The sequence below is a fragment of the Cervus canadensis genome, chromosome 1 (assembly GCF_019320065.1).
Source record: "Cervus canadensis isolate Bull #8, Minnesota chromosome 1, ASM1932006v1, whole genome shotgun sequence".
Classification (NCBI taxonomy): domain Eukaryota; kingdom Metazoa; phylum Chordata; class Mammalia; order Artiodactyla; family Cervidae; genus Cervus; species Cervus canadensis.
In genome coordinates this window covers 109,624,650-109,647,102 of record NC_057386.1, presented here as the reverse complement: position 1 = coordinate 109,647,102, position 22,453 = coordinate 109,624,650, and the positions used below count along the sequence as shown (strand labels likewise).

Below are 22,453 nucleotides of genomic sequence, written 5' to 3'. Positions count from 1 at the left end.
ACACATTTTGGTTCACTTAAAATCTCAAAGTCACACATCCACTGTGTAACACTCACATGCACTACAGGGTAAGGTACAGTTGGCTGAGGAGTGCTGAGTTGTTTCCCATCCAGACACAGCCTGAAGGGTGTAATTTCGAAACCACTTTGTGGAAAGTTGCCTCTTAAGAGCTCTGATCCCCAGGTCAGGATGTGTGTTTGTGCCAGGACACCAGGGGGCGATCGGAGGCCTTTCCTGAGTGTCTGGACCTGTGAGAGCAGAGACCAGTCCCCTGGTCCTTCCTGGTTTTTTCTGCTCAGGGTTCCCGCTGTGACCTCCCACCCCCAAGCCCCACACAACCCCTCGTCTGACCACAACTGGCCTCCCTCAGGCACGGGAAGCTGACCCAGGTCCCAGAGGTCATCAGAGCATTGTGGGAGTTGGGGGGAGGATGGTCATTTGCATGAAAGGCCCCTCCCCCTCTCAGAGTATGAAGAGGGGAAGGAGCGGTGTGGGGACGCTCTGCTCAGCTGTGGGGCCGCAGAAGGCAGGACGCCCTGACCATGTCCACCATGGCCTGGTGCCCTCTGCTCCTCACCCTGGTCGCTCTCTGCACAGGTGACTGGATGGGGGGACAGGGGGAGGGGCTTGGGAAGACTCACGGGCCCTGCTCCCTGCTCTCATGCCTGGACCCCCGAGTCACCATCTCTGTCTCTCTCCCTTCCAGGATCCCGGGCTCAGGCTGTGCTGACTCAGCCGTCCTCCGTGTCCGGGTCCCCGGGCTAGAGGGTCAGCATCACCTGCTCTGGAAGCAGCAGCAACGTTGGTTATGGTGGTAATGTGGGCTGGTACCAACAACTCCCAGGATCTGCCCCCAGAACCCTTATCTATGGTACTAACGGTCGAGCCTCGGGGGTCCCCGATCGATTCTCCGGCTCCAGGTCTGGGAACACAGCCACCCTGACCATCAGTTCGCTCCAGGCTGAGGACGAGGGGGATTATTACTGTTCATCTCCTGACAGTAGTAGTTACAATGGCACAGTGCTCCAGGCCAGGGGGGAAGTGAGACAAAAACCTGGTCTCCTCCAGACATGGGCCTCCCGGGACTGAAACATCTCTGTCAAAGTAGACACTGTAGCAGCAGCTCTGAAATGGACATAAATCGTATTTCATTTCACACGGTGGGAACACGAATGTTTGGCCGTACTTCACAACTTACTGCCAAGGTTTTCACCCCAACACCCTAGGCTGCTCTTCCCAGTCCTTCTAATCCATGTAAGACCATTTAGTGGAAAGCAAGTTTGTTCAAACCACCATGTTCAAACACTATCATTTTAATTTCTGATCTTGAGTAGTGTGTGTTCCTATTATTTTCAACTGATAATTTAGAAGAATCTCAACTTAATGGCTGTATTGTTAGCTGTCGTCTCTAAGGTTGCAGGTATATGAATTCCACCCCTGGTTATTGTTGGTTTCTCTCACACAGGATAGCTAAGCCCCTAGAGCTGGGTGGTGTGGGTGTCCACACTGCAGCCCTGATGCCCTGGACTGTGACACCATCAGTGGTGTGTCATGGTACGTGTGTGGGGAGACCCCTGTCCCCCCAGACCACAGGTGACGCTGTGGCTTCCCGCAACCTGAGCAGGGTCATCACTGTCGCCGCTGTGCTCTATACTGGGACCAGCAGAAGCCAGCGAGGCCTCCTCAGTCCTCCTGTCCTACCACTCAGACTCCAGGAAGAACCAGGCTCTGGGGTCCCCCGTGGGTTTTCTGGATCCAAAGGTGCCTCGGACAATGCAGGGCTCCTGCTCGTCTCTGTGCTGGAGCCTGAGGACGAGGCTGTCTCTGACCGTGCAGGCTGGTACAACAGGGCTTCTCTCAGAGACACCGGCAGATGGAAACTGGGACGAGACCTCAGCCTGTCAGGGGCTTGTTCTTAGAGAACTGTCAAATTTTAAATAAATTCCCCAGAATCAATTAATTCCTGAGATACGTTCTGGTTCATAATAAGTCTACTCCCAATTGTTCAGTCAGTTTTGCTGAAGTCTCAGAAAATGTAAACAGATTCTGACACCACTGAAGTGCACCCCGATCATCCGTGTGATCAAGAGAGCCGTGGAGCTGAGCTCCTTCCCCTGAGATCAGGAGCAGGAGGCTTTCCCAGATGCGCCTTCAGCAGAGTCTGTGGACCATCCCAGCAGGCGGATTGACCCCCACGGTGTGAACTTTGCTCCTGAACCATCAGAGCAGAGACCCTGAGGAGTGAGGGGCACTGCTGTTACATCACAGGATGCGGGGAACCCCGGGAGTGGTTCTCCTGACCCACACCTGCTGGCTGTGTCCTGCCTTCCCCCCTTCTCCTCTCCACCTCATCGGAGCATTTCCTATGTCATGGTTGGGGTGGTCTGTGGACTGTCAGGAGCAGGGGCTCCCCAGGATGTGTCCGTGTCCCTCTGCCTGTGATGCCCCTGATGAGCCCTGATCCGGGGGCAGCGTCTCCTGCAGAATGAGCAGCAGGGATACGGGGATCACCATGGCAATGATGACAAGGGATTCAGGCAAAGCCCAGCCTTTGTGACCATGACAGAGGTGAGGGACACTCAGGGGTTCTGCCCTGCTCTCTGGCTGCTGGTGGGTCCACACACCCTCCTGGATCACTTTGGACCCCATCCTGATGAGCAGGCTGGTCGTCAGTGTCACACAGCTCACCACTAACCACAGCCACAAGGAATTCCTGTGTGATGGGGATGTCTGATGGAAGTTTGCCCTCTACTCCAGGGTGGGACCCATCCCTGCCCTGAGCCTGACGGTGATCTCAGCAGTGCTGGGTTAGGTCTCTGCTGCCACTTCTGCTGTCAGTACCAGGCAGGCTCATATCCTTGTCCTGGTCCATTTTATGGGATTCATGACGTTGTCTCCTTTTCTCTCTGGTCTCCAAATCCAAGCAGAATGCCCATGTGCCCAGATACACAGGGTCCCTCACAGGTCCTGAGCAGGATGCTGAGGAAGCAGAAGTCCAGCATCTGCGCCCTGGAGCCCCAGGGGGCCTCTCCCACCCCTGCACATCCCTCTCCTGCTCCAGGCTTTGTGCTCTGCCTGAACCCTGACCCCATGGAATCTGGGTGCCTCCCCTTCTCTGGACACTGCACCCTAGGAGCCCTTCTCTGCAGGTGAGGGAGACCGTCCCCGTTAGGACGCAGCTCTCAGACTCCTCACTGGCTCATTTTGTCCTCTTATCCCTTGTGACTTTCCCAGTTTTCCTTCCCTCGTTCCATGTTTGACCTGATATTGGATCAATGTCACTATTTTGAACATAGACCTTATAAACCCGCTCTCATTAAATCTATGGAGTGTAACAAATGAAGGTCAACCATGTCCAATGAAGATCTGGTAACAGATCATCAGGGTTTCTCAACCAGGAATGAAGGAGGAAACTGACAAGGATTACCATTTCTAGTCATAATCTTTTATATCAAGCATTTAGTATAGAAATATATAGTCATGGCGAGTGGCGGCTGCGCTGCAAGTGGCTGAGAGGAGATACCCCATGTCCAAGTCAGGAGCAGCGCCTGTGCTTCGCGGGAACAGCCCTGAATAGATACCCCACATCCAAGGTCAGAGAAGCCCCAGTCAGACGGGAGGCATGGTGCAGCTGTGAGGAGATAGCCGACATCCAAGGGCAAAGGAGAAGCCCCAGCAAGATGGTAGGAGGGGCGAATTTGCATTTAGAATCAAGTCCCGTTCCCGCCAGAGACGCTCAGAGGGCTCAAACAAACCTTGTCTGCACTGGCACCCAAGGACCCCACAGAGACTGAGGCAGAACTGTGTTTGAGCATCCCCTGTGGAGGTCCGGGGCGGCAGAGGTCTGCCGCAGGGACAGGGGCTCTGGGTGTGGCTGCGGCGTGAGTCCTCTTGGAGGAGGTCGCAGTAACCCCACCCTGGAGGTGCCGGAACTTACACAGGGCTGGCTAACAGACTCTTGGGGGGCGCAACAGAAGCTTGTGCACGGGGACCAGGAGGAGGGAGCGGTGACCCCACAGGAGACCGTCCCAGACTTGCCTGTGGGCGTCCGGGAGTCTCCAGCGAAGACGTGGGTCGGTGGTGGCCTGCGGCAGGGTTGGGGCACGGACTGTACTCAAAGACATGTAATACTTACTGTTGTTTAATTAATTCGTTCATGGCTGGAGTATTTCACGACCTGAGAACAGGCAGCCGCCCCTCCTTCCTCGTTATTTCCCCACCGTGGTCATTCCCCGAGCGCGTCACCAGGGGGCGCTGTGCACGTGCTCAGAACCGGCAAAGCCTGAACACACCAGGTGGGCCCCTGACTGGGCGAGCCGCCAGGCTCAGTGGCCCGAGTTGGACGTGACAGCAGGTGCTTCCGCTCCGGGGACAGACTCAGGGCCCTGAACCCCCAGGCCTCCTCCTGGGAGTGAAGCTGCAAAGGGGGCCCATGAGTGAGACCTGGAGGGTTTTGCGCTCAGGTGGTAATCAGGCCCCACCCTCTTCCCCAGGAGCAGAGGAGGGGAGGATCTCCAGGATCCCGGCCGTGCCCCTCTCAGCTCCCCTCAGTCTCCTCCCGCTCCTCCTCAGCGCTTCCCTAAGAGCCTCCGTTCCCTCCCTTCCACTCTGACTCATGGCTTTCCTCCCAGTCCCAGGCTCCCTTCTTTCTACAGCCCTCCACCCCGTGACCTCCTCCAGCATGATCAAGTTCACTTTGTCAAAGGTCATGGACGTGTTTCCAGATCTTCCTGAATGGAACACTCACTTCCTCCTCCTCCCCTTGAACCTCTCCGACATCTCCCTTCTCCAGAAGCCTCAGGTCTCAGACTCTCAGGTGTGACCCCAGCTCACCCCCTTCCCCTCCTCCCCAGGTTCTACCTCATTTCCCAGGGGACCCATGAGTCCCTCCAGCAACGGATTCATCCTTGTAAACGCTCACACTCTGTCCTCTGAGCCCACTGAGTGAGGAACGAGGTGGGGAGAGAAACCCTGCGTCCTGAGGACCTGGGAGTGATTCCTGGCTGGGGTGCCTCTGTCCTCAGCTCCTGTGGGATTGATTTTATGCACTGTGAGCCCAGAGAGGTCCTGGGGGATCTTAGCTGGGAAACCAGACCCTGTTCTGGGTCTCTTCTCAGTGGTCGCTGGGCCCAACAGCGGATCCTCTCTGTGTCCCTGGGGAAACTCAGGACAGACCCAGCTCAGGCCACCCTCCCAGATATGATACTGAACCCTGGGGGACACACAGAACCCAGGGAGGTGATTGGTAGGTCAGAGGACAGGGGCACATTTGTCTGAGGGGCCCTTTCTCCTGGGGGTGGGGGGCTAAGAGACGGGCAGTCGCAGCCTCAGCACAGCTCTGGGGCGGCCGGCCTCCCCTGCACTCCTGACCCCCCTCCTTCACTGCAGAGGTCAGGACAGCCCTCAGCACCCTGACGCCCCCTCCCTCACCACTCCCACCACATGCAGGAAGCGTACCTCCCTGTCCTTCCTCAGGACATGAAGGGTGTCTGTGATTTCAGGGTCCCTCTTCCAGCCTGTGCTGACACAGCCGCCCTCTGCATCTGCCTCCCTGGGAGCCTCGGCCAACCTCACCTGCACCCTGAGCTGCGGCTACAGCAGCTACTATGTGAACTGGTACCAGCAGGGCCCCGGGAGGGGCCCCCATTTCCTGATGCGAGTGGGCACCAGTGGTGTTGCTGGATCCAAGGGGGATGGGATCTCTGACTGCTTCTCAGGCTTGGGCTCTGGCCTGGAGGGTCCCTGACCTTCCAGAACATCCAGGACGAAGACGAGGCTGACTACATCTGTGGGGCAGCCCATGGCAGTGGGAGCAGCTTCGTGTAACCCACAGTGACACGGGCAGAGAAGTGAGACCAAAACCCCAGTGATGGCCCCTCCCCACTGCCCTCCCTTTGCCGGATCCAGAGATCGGTGGGCAACTACAGACGGACCTTGAGAGTGTCCACCTTTCCGAGTACATTCATAACTCAGCACCTATCACTGAGGGTCATCTCTCTTTGCACGACCTCCCGGGCCTTATCTCACAGAAAATATTCCCTGGGTTGTAAAGTATAATCCAATCTAGACATCATTTCAATGAAATAAGTCATGCCATGAGATTCAAAGCTCTAAAATAGGATCCTTATATGCTTTTCTCTTTCAAGGAGTACAGCATTCGGTTAGCTCAGCACTGTGGAAGTGAAAACACAAATCAACTCCGGTGACACTAGTCGGAATCAATTTCTCGAATGCACATGAGATTTGGAACTTGAAACGTGTGTATGTACTAAAGAGTGTCCTGTGGAAGTGTTGATGTTAGGAAGTGTTCTAATGTGATTCAGTGATGGGGTAGGATGAGAGCTAAGAGGAATATGACTGAAGGAGGGAAATCATACTGATAAGGGCTGATGTTGGGTGAAGGTGCAGGGTGCTCATGAGTCTGTTCTCCATAGACATTTGTAATTTCAACAATGTGCACAAGGAGAAATGTGTAGAAAGGAAAATCTCCATCCCTTTGTGCTGCGCTGTGTGTCTGCCCTGTGCTAACAGACCATTCATGGCCAACTCACATCCTTCCACCATGATCTCAACTTCAAGCAGTGCCTGAGGGCCGGGGCATCCCAGGAACCCAAGGAGGGGCCCGTGGCCAGCAGGGGGCCCAGTGCAGAGTCCCAGACAAGGTGCTGGGCCAGACGACAGGGAAACCACTGAGGGCTCCAGGACACTGGGCAAGCTGTCCCACCTGATGGGAACCCTCGTCCCTGTGAAGCCCGTCTCCAGGAGCTCCTGGTCCTGCTCCCTCACCACGAGGTTCAGATTCGGGTCCCTCTTCCTGGTCCATGTGGGGTCCTGGTGGAGTCTGGGTCAGGGAGGGGTTGCTGGAAGGTGAGGAGTCAGAAGGTGTCTCCAAGGAGGAGGTGGCTCCTGGGAGAGTCTGTGCACAGGACAAGACCCAACTCCGGGCAGAGGCCTCACAGGGTGACCTGTGCGGAGTGAAGTGTGTGTGAAAAGCGTGTACTGGCATACTACAAAGGCTGCTATTGTTGCTGCTTTGATGTGGCTTTTACTGGTAGTAGTGTGAAGTTTAGTTTTTAAATATCCTCATAGAAAACAAACTTGTATGTGAAAAACACTAGCACTTGATAAGAGTATCAGTTACTGAAACTGACACTGGCATTTCTTTGTTAACTTTTTCTTTAGAGTATTTGGATAAATATTTATCGAGAGTGGTTTCTATTGTTCCCTGTTATGTGTTCTATTTTCAGGTTAATATACAAAACTTAAACTGCTTTCTTAAGGAACTAGGAACTTTAATATCTTTTTGAATGTTTGATTAAAAAACCATACAAAGCAAAACGGTAGGAACCATGTAATTACTGAAGTTTGTTGGATATTTCTGGTTGGTTAAATACTTCTCATAAATAAGCATATATTATGTCTTTTGTGGAGTAATTCAATGATAAAATTTCCTATTTTTCCTGAAAGACTTAATGTCTTTAGTTATTTTCTCTACTAGGCTAAGGTTGTAACTTCCTAGGGAAGTATGATTTTATTCCCCCTTTTCTGGTGATTTAAAAAAAAACACCTCATTTCTACATGTAACCAGCACGGGGTAACATGTAACCACATTTGGGTTAAATGTGGAACCCCAGGGTGTGGGACTGCCGTGGGGTCCCTGCAAACCTGCTGAGGGAGCACCTTTCACCCAGGAACTGGGCTAGGGTATAGAAGTTTTGTAGATTTAAATCCTTCAAATTAACACTTAATAAAACATAGCTCAACTTTGGGGATTTAACTCTGATATGTTGAGGAAGGAACCTGTGGGAGTGAGTGATCAAGCTCACAGGTCATTTACTGAGAATTCTTGTGTGTCTGGATGATAGGGGACCATTTGCACAAATGAAGCAAATATGTGTACAGGATACCTTAAGGACGTGATGGATTCTCAAAAGCTCAGGCACAGTCCAGCATTCTGCTAAACTGCAATATTGGGCAAGAGAAAGCTCAGGAAGAAAGTTCTGTTCATAAAACAGAGAAACTGTATCATCTTTCAGGCAAAGTCCTAGTAATAAATATGACATAATCAAGAAAACTCCAACTGTCACTCATGACTAGAGAAAGTTTTACCCAGGTTGCTGGTAAATGGTAAAGCAGCCAGACTAATAGATATTCACAAGTCAATGTAATCTCCATGAAAATTCTGAAAGCGTGGCTTGACTTTTGAAATGTTTGCAGAATTTCCATGTTTGAAATATGACCTTGTGCTTATTGCTGAAGAACTCTGTCTAAACCATTGCGCAAAACACTTCCTCATGTCCTTCAGGCCAGCTCAGTGTCCCCTTGCTGTGGACAGCTGCCCTGACGCACCCCTGGATCAGTTAACCTTTCTAGCCAGTACTCAGGGGAGAGTGGTCTCGAACCTTCAGGGGTTGCGCATACGCAGTTTTGCATCCTCACTCTAGGAGCTGGCCTAGGGGCCTGTGCTCCTGAGGGAATTCAGCCATGCGTCCTCTCTGGCTGTAGAGACCCCTGAGCAGGGACCTATGTGGTCTCAGCAGGGGCTTCCTCCCAGGGGCTCCCTAGTCTGGGCTGTGAGCTGAGCTCCACCACCAGGGCTCCAGGAGGGGCTGGGCGGGCCCTGGGTGGAGCCCTATTTGCTTGGTAGCCCCTTCTCTGGCAGAGGCTGGGGGAGAGGAGGAGGCTCCCTCTTCCAGCCTGTGCTGACTCAGCCCGCCTCCCTCTCTGCGTCTCCAGGAGCATCAGCCAGACTCTCCTGCACCCTGAGCAGTGGCTACAGTGTTGGTGATTTCTCCTTATCTTGGTTCCAGCAGAAGCCAGGAAGCCCTCCATGGTACCTCCTGAGGGTCAAGTCAGACTCCCATAAGAACCAAGGTTCTGGAGTCCCCAGCAGATTCTCTGGATCCAAAGACGCCTCAGCCAACGCAGGGCTCCTGCTTGTCTCTGGGTTGCAGCCCGAGGCCGAGGCCGACTCTGTCTGTGCTGTGGGGCATGGCAGCATTAACGCTTACACGGCGCTTCAGACCAGGGAGGACGTGAGAGGAAAACCTCCACTCACACCTGCTGGTGCTTTGGAGGAAGTCTAATTCAGGGGGTGACTTCAATTGTCAGATGTTAGACAAGGAACTTATTTTCCTCCAACCGGCAGATTTGATAATATTCTATCTTTTGCTTCAATTCAGCTTTTAGATTGCTAAAATACTGTTATTCAATGCAGTTTTCTTGGACAAACATAGCTTGTTAAGATAAAAACCTTTCAGTGGAGACCATGGTTGAGCCCAGAAGAGGTGGTTTCTGGCCAGGCCCAAATCAGGGTCAAGGGGTCAATAAGACAGGCTTCTGTGAGTGTTTCACTTGGGATTTTGTGATATAAAAGTCAACATGCAGAAGTGAATTGTATTTTGTAGTTCAGTAATGAATCATCATGAGAAACGCTGGGCTGGATGAAGCAGAAGCCAGAATCAAGATTGCCGGGAGAAACATCAATAACCTCAGATATCAGATGACACCACTCTTATGTCAGAAACTGAAGAAGAACTAAAGAGCCTCTTGGTGAAAGTGAAAGAGGAGAGTGAAAAAGTTGGCTTAAAGCTCAACATTCAGAAAACTAAGATCATGGCATCTAGCCCCATCACTTCATGGCAAATGGGTGGAGAAAGAGTGGAAACAGTGGCAAACTTTATTTTTGGGGGCTCCAAAATCACTTCAGGTGGTGACTGCAGCCCTGAAATTAACAGACGTTTACTCCTTGGAAGACAAGGTATGATCAACCTAGACAGCATATTAAAAAGCAGAGACATTGCTTTGCCAACAAAGGTCCACCTAGTCAAGGCTATGGTTTTTCCAGTAGTCATGTATGGATATGAGAGTTGAACTATAAAGAAAGCTGAGCATTGATGAATTGATGGTTTTGAACTGTGGTGCTGGAGAAGACTCTTGAGAGTTCCTTGGACAGCAAGGAGGTCCATCCTAAAGGAGATCAGTCCTGAATATTCATTGGAAGGACTTACGTTGAAGCTGAAACTCCAATACTTTGGCCACCTTAGGTGAATAGCAGACTCATTTGAAAAGAGCCTAATACTGTGAAAGATTGAAGGCAGGAGGAGAAAGGGACGACAGAGGATGAGATGGTTGGATGGCATCACCGACTCAATGGGCATGAGTTTGAGTATGCTCTGCTAGTGGGTGATGGACAGGAAGGCCTGGTGTGCTGCAGGCCATGGGGTTGCAGAGAGTCAGACACGACTAAACTGAACTGAATGAATCTCCAGTTTCTAAAAATAAAAACACTAATGAGTATGATGCAATCAATATAAAACACTCTAAGACAAATCTGAGGAAGACCAGAAGTCTGTGTGCTGAAAATGACAAGCATGCAAGAGAAACCACAGACACAGTGAGCAGATACCCCAGGCTTTAGTTCCAAACACTGAGTGTCACTAAGATACAGTCACTGAACAGAGCACAACGGTGGAACACAGCTTGCTGCTCTTCAGTCACAAAGTTGTGTCTGACTCTGTGTGACCCCATGCACTGTAGCACGCTGGGCTTTCTGTCCCTCACCATCTCCTGGTGTTTGCCCAAGTTCAAGTCCATTGAGTCGGTGGTGCCATCCAACCATCTCATCCTCTGTCATCCCCTTCTCCTCCTGCCCTCAGTCTTTCCCAGCATCAAGGTCTTTTCCAATGAGTCGGCTGTTCGCATAGGTGGCCAAAGTATTGCAGCCTCAGCTTTAGCATTGTCCTTTCAGGAGTATTTAAGGTTGATTTCCTTAAAGATTGACTGCTTTGTTCTCCTTGCTGTCCAAGGGGCTCTCAAGAGTCTTCTCCAACACCACAGTATCGTTGTAAAGCAGCTATACTCCAATAATCAAAAGATAACAATCATTCCCAAATGGATCACAATTCCCCCTGCAAACACGGTCATCACCTGCCATGAAGCACAAGGGAGGAAGTTCTAGCAAAGAAATAGAAACTATGAGAAAAGACATAGAGGAAAAAAGAGCCCTGGAACCATCCTCCTCTAGTCCCAGATAAGCTGATATGTCTGAGAAGGGGAGGTTCAGCAAGAGGTTCCTGAACTCCAGGAGCGCGGGAGTTCTGAGATTCCCCTTCAGTGGGCACCTGGGGTCACCTCTCCACCAAGAGTGCCTTTGTGACCCGCAACCTGTTGGTGAGAATTATGACTTGGGTGCTGCTCTAACAGAAGAGGGTGTCAGTGTGATTTCAGGGATCCTGAAATTCAAGATGGCATTTCCAAGGCTTAAAATGGAACCTACACCCGTAAACTCTGAATAGAGAAAACAAGGACCACCCCCCACCAAACCCCCCACCAAAGACAAACACACTCATAGATTTTCTCCACAGCTGCTCTTGCTGGTCCCAGAAAGTGAAGATGCCCTGAAACATACAGGGTGCTGACAGCCTGGTCTAGTGGGGTTACGTGGAGTCATGCACGCACCGGGTGGGGGAATGTTTTTCCCAGACCTTCACTTCCATGTAAGTTTGGCAAATCAATAATAGAAGTTAAAAAATATGTGAAAATATTTTGAAATGAAGAATTAATATGAGAATTAATTATGCTGAAAATGAGAATGAATACAAAAATCTTCAAGTTCACAATTATTAAAAGTACTATAGAATTTTAAAATTATATAAATGAAACTCATTACAGATGGTGATTGCAGCCATGAAATTAAAAGACACTTACTCCTTGGAAGGAAATTTATGACCAACCTAGATAGCATATTAAAAAACAAAGACATTACTTTGCTAACAAAGGTCCATCTAGTCAAGGCTATGGTTTTTCCAGTGGTCATGTATGGATGTGAGAGTTGGACTGTGAAGAAAGCTGAGCACAGACGAATTGATGGTTCTTAACTGTGGTATTGGAGAAGACTCCTGAGAGTTCCTTGGACTGCGAGGAGATCCAACCAGTCCATCCTAAAGGAGATCAGTCCTGGGTGTTCATTGGAAGGACTGATGCTGAAGCTGAAACTCCAATCCATTGGCCACCTGATGTGAAGACCTGACTCACTGAAAGAGACCCTGGTGCTTGGAAGGATTGAGGGCAGGAGGAGATGGGGACGACAGAGGATGAGATGGCTGGATGGCATCACCAACTGGATGGACATGAGTTTGGGTAAACTCCGGGAGATGGTTGATGGACAGGGAGGCCTGGAGTGCTGTGGTTCAAGGGGTCACAAAGAGTCGGACACGACTGAGGGACTGAACTGAACTGAAAAGGAGTTCACAGTGTGTGTTACAGATGTACAGAACAGAATTTTGGACTCTGTGGGAGAAGGCGAGGGTGGGATGTTTTGGGAGAACAGCATCAAAACATGTATGTTATCAAGAAACAGATCACCAGCCCAGGTTGGATGCATGAGACAAGTGCTCAGGGCTGGTGCACTGGGAAGACCCAGAGGGATGGGGTGGGGAGGGAGGATGGAGGGGGAATCAGGATGGGGAATGCATGTAAATCCATGGCTGACTCATGTCAATGTATGGCAAAAACCACTACAATATTGTAAAGTAATTAGCCTCCAACTAATAAAAACAATTTAAAAAAAAAGTGTTTGTTAATCTGTTTCTAGCTGTAAAATTAAAAGCATAAACTTTGACCATGTTTGTATGGCAACGATAAACTTTCAGTAGAAATACAAAAGAAAATTTGAACAGGAGTGAAATATTTTCTTCCAGGAAGGCATTGAGTAGCCAGATAGTGCAAGCCCTTCATGATTTATAGTGCTGCTTCCTTATACCTGCTTTCCCTTGAGAAGCGGGAGGGGGTATGAGCAGAGGGGACGGGGCAGAGCCCTTAGATGTCAGAAGGAAGGATGCTGGTTCCTGACACCACAGAAGGGTCACTCTGCCGGCTCAGAGTCAGGCTCTGCAGCAGGGACGTGCCACCTGTCCCCTCCCCGCTGAGCACAGAATCCTGAGCACAGTCTGTGCTGCGTCAGCCGGGCCCATTGTCCAGTTCAGTGCTCAGGTCCTCCAGTCCTGGAAAGAGCAGCAGAGCTGGCGGTGTGAGGTGTCCGGGAACCAACAGGTCCCAGCCAGACACCCCAAACCATGATGCCTGCTGGTCCCCAACCCTCAGGATCCGGGATCGGTCTTTTGGCTCCAGATATGGTCATTCAGGTTCCTTGATGACTGTGAGCTCCTATCCTTGGATGAAAGATGAGGATGGGGGTGATCATGATCCGGGCACCTGGACACAGATGGTGCCCCCCCAGTCACCTTCTCTTCTGCATCCTGGGAGCTGGGAGCAGAGTTAGCCTCATCAGAAACGCAGCTTCTGATTCCCAAGCCAATAGGGAGTGAACACGTGGCAAATGTTTTATTTAACTTACATAGGAAAGAGGAGACCGGGAACTACTACAGTGAGGTCACGGAGTATAAAAGCAAAATGCTTACAGTTCACTGGGAAAGCCCCTCAAAGCAATCTGCGTGTGCCTGTGTGTGTGTGTAAGGCACTGCTTCATTTCTAACGAAGGAGAAAGCACCCACGTCCTGCACAGTCAGGAGGCTGCATCCACGGGGTCATCACTGTCCTGACCTGACCCTGACTTAAAGGAATACGTGTCCCCGACCTCCCCTCAGACCTGACCCTGAGCTGTGAGGGCGCCGTGTACAGACTCACCCTGAGGGTCAGAGGGGAGCCCACAGACGGCCCTGAGGTCACAGGGGACACAGAACGGAAGCCCGGCCAGAAGGCAAGAATGAGACAGAGCACAGAGCAGGGCCAGGGTCTGCCCCGAGGGCTCCGGTCACCAGGCCGCAGGATGTGTGTCTGGGCCTGGACACCAGGGGGCGCGCGGGGGCCGATCCTGAGGGTGGATGGGGGATGGGCGCTGGGACCCTGGCGCTGCCTGGTGGCCTCTGCTCCTGGCTCCCAGTGTGACCTCCCACCCCGGGACCCCCACAGCCCCGCCCCAGTGAACCCACTGGCCACCCTCAGGCACAGGGGCCTGACCCAGGGCTCAGGGAGGCATCAGAAAATTGTTTGGGGAAGGGGGTTCATTTGCATGAAGGGATCCTCCCCTTTCAGAACATGAAGAGGGGAAGGAGAGGTATGTTGACTCTCTGCTCAGCTGTGGGGTCACAGAAGGCAGGACGCCCTGACCATGTCCACCATGGCCTGGTCCCCTCTGCTCCTCACCCTGGTCGCTGTCTGCACAGGTGACTGGATGGGGGGACAGGGGAAGGGCCCTGGGAAAACACATGTCCCTTCTCCCTCCTCTCCTTCCTGAAGCCCACAGTCACCATCTCGGTCTCTCCCCCTTCCAGGATCCTGAGCCCAGACTGTGCTGACTCAGCCGCCCTCCGTGTCCGGGACCTAGGGACAGAGGGTTACCATCTCTAGTACTAGAAACAGGAGCAACACTGGGGGTAATTATGTCAGCTGGAACCAACAGCTCCCAGGATCGTCCCCCACACCTCTGATCTATGAAAACAGGAAACAACCCTCAGGGGTCCCAAATTGATTCTCTGGCTTCAAGTCTGGCAAGTTGGCCTCTCTGACCACTTCAGTTCAGTCTGAGGATGACACTGATTATTACAGTTTCTCATGGGCTGACGGCTTGAAAGTTTCCTCAGTGCTTCAGGCCAGAGTGGAAAGAGACAAAATTCTGCCTCCCCCACAGCCATGGGGCTCCCCGGGCAAGGCGTTTGCCCCTCCCTTCCTGGAGTCCCTGAGAGCACGGAACCCAGGGGACTGAGTGTCCCCTGACTGCAGCACAGCTGCCCCCTCAGCTCAACTCCCCTCCCCAGGGAAGCATCTCACAAGGGGTGGTCACACACCCCCTGGATGAAGGAGCTGCTGACAGCAGTTGCCCCCGGTTCCCAGGTCGGAGTCAGCAGCACAGAGCAGGGGGGTCAGTGCCGCCCTTGCTGGGTCAGTGGGCAGTGAACGCACATCCCTGTCCTTCCGCCACAGAAGGATCTCCTGTTAAAGGAAAAGGAAACGGAACTCAGAGTTTCTTCAAGTAATTTCTACACAGTCCAAGATCCAGTAAAAATTGTCCCTTTGATCAAGAACCAGGAAACTAAATATTGAAGGGAAGTGAGGCAGCATAGACATCAATGCTGAGATGCCTCAGATGATGAAATCAGGTGACAGATATTTTTAGGGACAAATCATCAAATCTATCTGGTGAGCAAATACAAAAACTCTTGGGTCCAAAGGAAAAGGATATTAATGAATGGGGAAAAAAGGAATCATGAGAACAAGCTTGTCGGAATAACCTGACAATACAATGTGTGAAAATAAAAAAGTTCTCTGTATAGTATCAAAGACATGTAATATTTATAATTTAATTCATTTATTTCTTCATTGGTAACGTATTTGGTGACTGGAAAAAAGGCTGCCCCTCCTTCCTCACAAGGCTTCCTAGGTGTCACTAGTGGTAAGGAACCCGCCTACCAATGCAAAAGACATAACAGATGTGGGTTCTATCCCTGGGTTGGGAAGATCCTCTGGAGCAAGGAACGGTAACCCAATTCAGTGTTCTTGCCTGGAGAATCCCATGGACAGACGAGCCTGGTGGGAGACAGTCCATGGGGTCCCAAGAGTCAGACAGGATTGAGAACCAACAACTGAGCAGCACCTCGCTCACACTTTCAACACCATGAACGTTCCAGAGTTCGTCACCAGGGGGCGCTGTTTATCAGCTCAGAACTGGCAAAACCTCAACACACCCACGTGGTCCTTTGACCTGGCCCTGCACCGGGCTCAGTGGCCTGAGTTGGGGGTGACAGCAGGTGCTTCTTCTCAGGAGACAAACTCTGAGCCGCGGCCCCCAGCCCTCCTCCTGGGAGTGATGCTGCACATGGAGACGAGCACCCAGAATTGGAGGGTGAAGGGGTGAGGTGGTCATCAGCCCCCACCCTCTTCTCAGAAACAGAGGAGGGGAGGAGCCCCCAGAGCCCACCCCCTACACCCCTCCAGCTCTCCTCAGCCGGCTCCTGCTCCTCCCCATCTCTTTGCTAAGGGTTTCCCCTCCCGCTCCCCTCATTCATGACTTTCCTCCTGATCCTGGGCCTCTCTCTTTCTACAGACCTACAGTGTTGACCTCCATGGTGATGACCCAGTTCACTCTATCAGAAGATCATGGACATGTTTCCAGATCTTCCTGAACTTTACACTCACTTCCTCGGCCCCTCCTTGAACCTCTCTCACCCTTCCTTCCCGAGAAGCCTCAGGGCTCTGGCTCTCAGGTGTGACCCCAGCTTTCCCCTCCGTGCTCCTCCCCAGGTTCCCCTTGAGTCCCAGGGGATTTTGAATCCCTCGTGTGGCTGATTTATCCCCTGAAACCTCACACTCTGTCCTGTGTGCCATCGAGTGAGGAATCAGGTGGGGAGAGAAACCCTGGTCCTGAGACCTGGGAAATGATTCCTGGCTGAGGAGTGCCTGTGCTCAGCTGCTGTGGGATTGATTTTATGCACAGTGAGCAGAGACGCTGTTGGGGCCCTCGGCTGGGAAAGCAGAGGCTCTCCTGGGGCTCGCCCCCGGGGCGACCACTGCTGCTCCTACTGGACCATGTCTAAGTCAGCTTTGCTCTCTATGGTCACCTCTGAGTGTCCTCAGAACAACGACCTGCCGTGTCGTGTCCTGTCCCTCATCTCAGATCTGAGACCCACCCATGGCTCTGATAACTCAGTCTGCCCTGTTTTCACAGATAGAATGTCCTGCTGCGCCGTAAAAGTCCCTCGGTGGAGATGCCATACATGTCAGAAAGTCTTTACAATTATCTTGTTTAAAGAACACAGGCTACAAGGAAAATTATGTTTTAGAAATAGTACCATGGCAATGCAAAGTTAAAACAGAGCCAGAGTTGCAGACAACTTAGTGATTTAACAACAACATCTTCTTCAGTTAAATTTAGGCATCTATTTTAAGTGATGACCTTAGACTTTTATTAACCCATGAAGACATTTCGGTTCATTTGAAATCTCAAAGTCACACATCCACTGTGTAACACTCATGCACTACAGGGTAAAGTACAGTTGGCTGTTGTTTCCAATCCAGACACAGCCTGAAGGGTGCAATTTCAAAACCACTTTGGGAAAAGTTGCCTCTTAAGAGCTCTGATCCCCAGGTCAGGATCTGTGTTTGTGCCAGGACACCAGGGGGCGATCGGAGGCCGTTGCTGAGTGTCTGGACCTGTGAGAGCAGAGACCAGTCCCCTGGTCCTTCCTGGTGCTTTCTGCTCAGGGTTCCTCCTGTGACCTCCCACCCCCAAGCCCCACACAACCCCACGTCTGACCACAACTGGCCTCCCTCAGGCACAGGACGCTGACCCAGGTCCCAGAGGTCACCAGAGCCTTGTGGGAGTTGAGGGGGAGGACGGTCATTTGCATGAAAGGCCCCTCCCCCTCTCAGAGTATGAAGAGGGGAAGGAGCGGTGTGGGGACGCTCTGCTCAGCTGTGGGGCCACAGAAGGCAGGACGCCCTGACCGTGTCCACCATGGCCTGGTGCCCTCTTCTCCTCACCCTGGTCGCTCTCTGCACAGGTGACTGGATGGGGGGACAGGGCAAGGGTCTTGGGAAGACTCACGGGCCCTGCTCCCTGCTCTCGTGCCTGGACCCCCGAGTCACCATCTCTGTCTCTCTCCCTTCCAGGATCCTGGGCGCAGGCTGTGCTGACTCAGCCGTCCTCCGTGTCCGGGTCCCCGGGCCAGAGGGTCAGCATCTCCTGCACTGGAAGCAGCAGCAACATCGGTGGTGGTTATTATGTGGGCTGGTACCAACAATTCCCAGGATCGGCCCCCAAAACCCTCATCTATCGTACTAGCAGTCGAGCCTCGGGGGTCCCCGACAGATTCTCCGGCTCCAGTTCTGGGAACACAGCCACGCTGACCATCAGTTCGCTGCAGGCTGAGGACGAGGGCGATTATTACTGTTTATCTGCTGACAGTAGTAGTTATCATGGCACAGTGCTCCAGGCCAGGGGGGAAGTGAGACAAAAACCTGCTCTCCTCCAGACATGGTCCTCCCGGGGCTGAAACATCTCTGTCAAAGGAGACATTGTAGCAGCAGCTCTGAAATGGACATAAGTCGTGTTTCATTTCACACGGTGGGACCACGAATGTTTGGCCGTACTTGACAGCTTACTGCCAAGGTTTTCACCCCAGTGTCCTAGACTGCTCTTCGCAGTCCTTCTTTTTTTTTTTTAATTTTTTTATTAGTTGGAGGCTAATTGCTTCACAACATTTCAGTGGGTTTTGTCATACATTGATATGAATCAGCCATAGATTTACACTTATTCCCCATCCCGATCCCCCCTCCCACCTCCCTCTCCACCCGATTCCTCTGGGTCTTCCCAGTGCACCAGGCCCGAGCACTTGTCTCATGCATCCCACCTGGGCTGGTGATCTGTTTCACCATAGATAGTATACATGCTGTTCTTTTGAAACATCCCACCCTCACCTTCTCCCACAGAGTTCAAAAGTCTGTTCTGTATTTCTGTGTCTCTTTTTCTGTTTTGCATATAGGGTTATCGTTACCATCTTTCTAAATTCCATATATATGTGTTAGTATGCTGTAATGTTCTTTATCTTTCTGGCTTACTTCACTCTGTATAAGGGGCTCCAGTTTCATCCATCTCATTAGAACTGGTTCAAATGAATTCTTTTTAACGGCTGAGTAATATTCCATGGTGTATATGTACCACAGCTTCCTTATCCATTCATCTGCTGATGGGCATCTAGGTTGCTTCCATGTCCTGGCTATTATAAACAGTGCTGCGATGAACATTGGGGTGCACGTGTCTCTTTCAGATCTGGTTTCCTCAGTGTGTATGCCCAGAAGTGGGATTGCTGGGTCATATGGCAGTTCTATTTCCAGTTTTTTAAGGAATCTCCACACTGTTTTCCATAGTGGCTGTACTAGTTTGCATTCCCACCAACAGTGTAAGAGGGTTCCCTTTTCTCCACACCCTCTCCAGCATTTATTGCTTGTAGACTTTTGGATAGCAGCCATCCTGACTGGTGTGTAATGGTACCTCATTGTGGTTTTGATTTGCATTTCTCTAATAATGAGTGATGTTGAGCACCTTTTCATGTGTTTGTTAGCCATCTGTATGTCTTCTTTGGAGAAATGTCTGTTTAGTTCTTTGGCCCATTTTTTGATTGGGTCATTTATTTTTCTGGAATTGAGCTGCAGGAGTTGCTTGTATATTTTTGAGATTAATCCTTTGTCTGTTTCTTCATTTGCTATTATTTTCTCCCAATCTGAGGGCTGTCTTTTCACCTTACTTATAGTTTCCTTTGTAGTGCAAAAGCTTTTAAGTTTCATTAGGTCCCATTTGTTTAGTTTTGCTTTTATTTCCAATATTCTGGGAGGTGGGTCATAGAGGATCTTGCTGTGATTTATGTCGGAGAGTGTTTTCCTTATGTTCTCCTCTAGGAGTTTTATAGTTTCTGGTCTTACATTTAGATCTTTAATCCATTTTGAGTTTATTTTTGTGTATGGTGTTAGAAAGTGTTCTAGTTTCATTCTTTTACAAGTGGTTGACCAGTTTTCCCAGCACCACTTGTTAAAGAGGTTGTCTTTTTTCCATTGTATATCCTTGCCTCCTTTGTCAAAGATAAGGTGTCCATAGGTTCGTGGATTTATCTCTGGGCTTTCTATTCTGTTCCATTGATCTATATTTCTGTCTTTGTGCCAGTACCACACTGTCTTGATGACTGTGGCTTTGTAGTAGAGTCTGAAGTCAGGCAGGTTGATTCCTCCAGTTCCATTCTTCTTTCTCAAGATTGCTTTGGCTATTCGAGGTTTTTTGTATTTCCATACAAATTGTGAAATTCTTTGGTCTAGTTCTGTGAAAAATACCGTTGGTAGCTTGATAGGGATTGCATTGAATCTATAGATTGCTTTGGGTAGAATAGCCATTTTGACAATATTGATTCTTCCAATCCATGAACACGGTATGTTTCTCCATCTGTTTGTGTCCTCTTTGATTTCTTTCATCAGTGTTTTATAGTTTTCTATGTATAGGTCTTTTGTTTCTTTAGGTAGATATACTCCTAAGTATTTTATTCTTTTTGTTGCAATGGTGAATGGTATTGTTTCCTTAATTTCTCTTTCTGTTTCATTGTTAGTATATAGGAATGCAAGGGATTTCTGTGTGTTAATTTTATATCCTGCAACTTTACTATATTCATTGATTAGTTCTAGTAATTTTCTGGTAGAGTCTTTAGGGTTTTCTATATAGAGGATCATGTCATCTGCAAACAGTGAGAGTTTCACTTCTTCTTTTCCTATCTGGATTCCTTTTACTTCTTTTTCCTTCGCAGTCCTTCTAATCCACATAAGACCATTTAATGGAAAGCAAGTTTGTTCAAACCACCATGTTCAAACACTATCATTTTAATTTCTGATCTTGAGTAGTGTGTTTTCCTATTATTTTCAAATGATAATTTAGCAGAATCTCAACTTAATGGCTGTATTGTTAGCTGTCGTCTATAAGGTTGCAGGTATATGAATTCTATCCCTGGTTATCCTTGGTTTCTCTCACACAGGATAGCTAAGCCCCTAGAGCTGGTTGGTGTGGGTGTCCACACCACAGCCCTGATGCCCTGGACTGTTGAGACCGTCAGTGGTGTCACGGCCCATGTGTGGGGAGACCCCAGTCCCCCCCAGACCACAGGTGACGCTGTGGCTCCCTGCACCCTGAGCAGGGACATCCCTGTTGCTGCTGTGCTCTATACTGGGACCAGCAGAAGCCAGCGAGGCCTCCTCAGTCCTCCTGTCCTACCACTCAGACTCCAGGAAGAACCAGGCTCCGGGGTCCCCGCACGTTTTCGGGATCCAAAGGTTCCTCGGACAATGCAGGGCTCCTGCTCGTCTCTGTGCTAGAGCCTGAGGACGAGCCTGACTCTGACCGTGCAGGCTGGTACAACAGGGCTTCTCACAGAGACACAGGCAGATGGAAACCGGGACGAGAACCTCAGCCTGTCAGGGGCTTGTTCTCAGAGAACTGTCAAATTTTAAATAAATTCCCCAGAATCAATGAATTCCTGGGGCATGTTCTGGTTCATAATAAGTCTACTCCCAATTTCACAGTCAGTTTTGCTGAAGTCTCAGAAAATGTAAACAGATTCTGACACCACTGAAGTGCACCCCGATCATCCATGTGAACAAGAGAGCCGTGGAGCTGAGCTCCCTTCCCTGAGATCAGGAGCAGGAGGCTTTCCCAGATGTGCCTTCAGCAGAGTCTGTGGACCATCCCAGCAGGCGGATTGTACCCCAGGGCGTGACCTGTGCCCCTGAAAGGTCAGAGGAGTGACCCTGAGGAGTGAGGGGCACCAGTGATACATCGAAGGATGCAGGGAACCCCGGGAGTGGTTCTCCTGACCCACACCTGCTCACTGTGTCCTGCCCTCCCCTCCTCTCCTCTCCACCCCATCGGAGCATTTCCGACTTCAGAGTTGGGGTGGTCTGTGGACTGTCAGGAGCAATATATGCCACAATATATGCCCACGTCCCTCTGCTTATGATGACCTTGATGAGCCCAGATCTGAGAGCACCATCTCCTGCAGAGGCACCAGCAGGGGCACGGGGATCCCCATTGCAATGATGACCAGGGATTCCAGGCAAAGCCCTGCCTTTGTGACCCAGGACAGAGGTGAGGGACACTGAGAGGTTCAGCCCTGCTCTCTGGCTCCTGGTTGGTCCCCCGCCCTCCTGGATCACTTTGGACCCCATCCTGATGAGGAGACTGGTCATCAGTGTCACACAGCCCATCACTAAGCACAGCCACAAGGAATTCCCGTGTGATGGGGATGTCTGATGGAAGTTTGCCCTTTACTCCAGGGTGGGACCCATCCCTGCCCTGAGCCTGACAGTGACATCAGCAGGGCTGGGTTAGGTCTCTGCTGCCACTTGTGCTGTTAAATCCAGGCAGTCTCACCTACTCATCCTGGTCCATCTTTATGGGGTCCATGAAATTGTCTCCCTTTCTCTCTGGTCTCCAAATCCAAGCAGAATACCCATGTGCCCAGACACACAGGGTTCCTCACAGGTCCTGAGCAGGATGCTGAGGAAGCAGAAGTCCAGCATCTGCGCCCTGGAGCCCCAGGGGGCCTCTCCCATCCCCCCCCCATTCCTCTCCTGCTCCAGGCTTTGTGCTCTGCCTCAACCCTGACCCTTAGGGAAGCTGGGTCCTTCCTTTACCTGGGGATTGCTCCCCTCCTCTCCAGGTACTGGGAGACCCTCCCCAGTAGGACGCGCCTCTCACACTCCTCATTTGCCCATATCTCGTCTTTTGCCTCATGGTCTCTCCCAATTTTCCCTCCCTGGTCCCTTGTTTGAGATAATATTGGATAAATGTCACTATTTTGGACGCAGACCTTATAAACCCACCTCCATTAAATCTCCATGGATTCTAACAATTGAAGGTTAGAAGGTTAGACTTCACCATGTCCAGTGAAGATCAGGTAATGGT

The 22,453-nt window shown here is 50.8% G+C and overlaps 1 gene segment (V, D, J or C); it reads left to right on the top strand.

The window, feature by feature from the left end:
• The first annotated feature begins 504 nt into the window (after positions 1-504).
• Positions 505-22,160, top strand: LOC122436830. The segment is given in 4 exon segments: positions 505-597; positions 17,629-17,925; positions 18,396-18,401; positions 22,129-22,160. Coding segments are annotated over 4 exon segments (390 nt in total).
• The last annotated feature ends 293 nt before the right edge of the window (positions 22,161-22,453 follow it).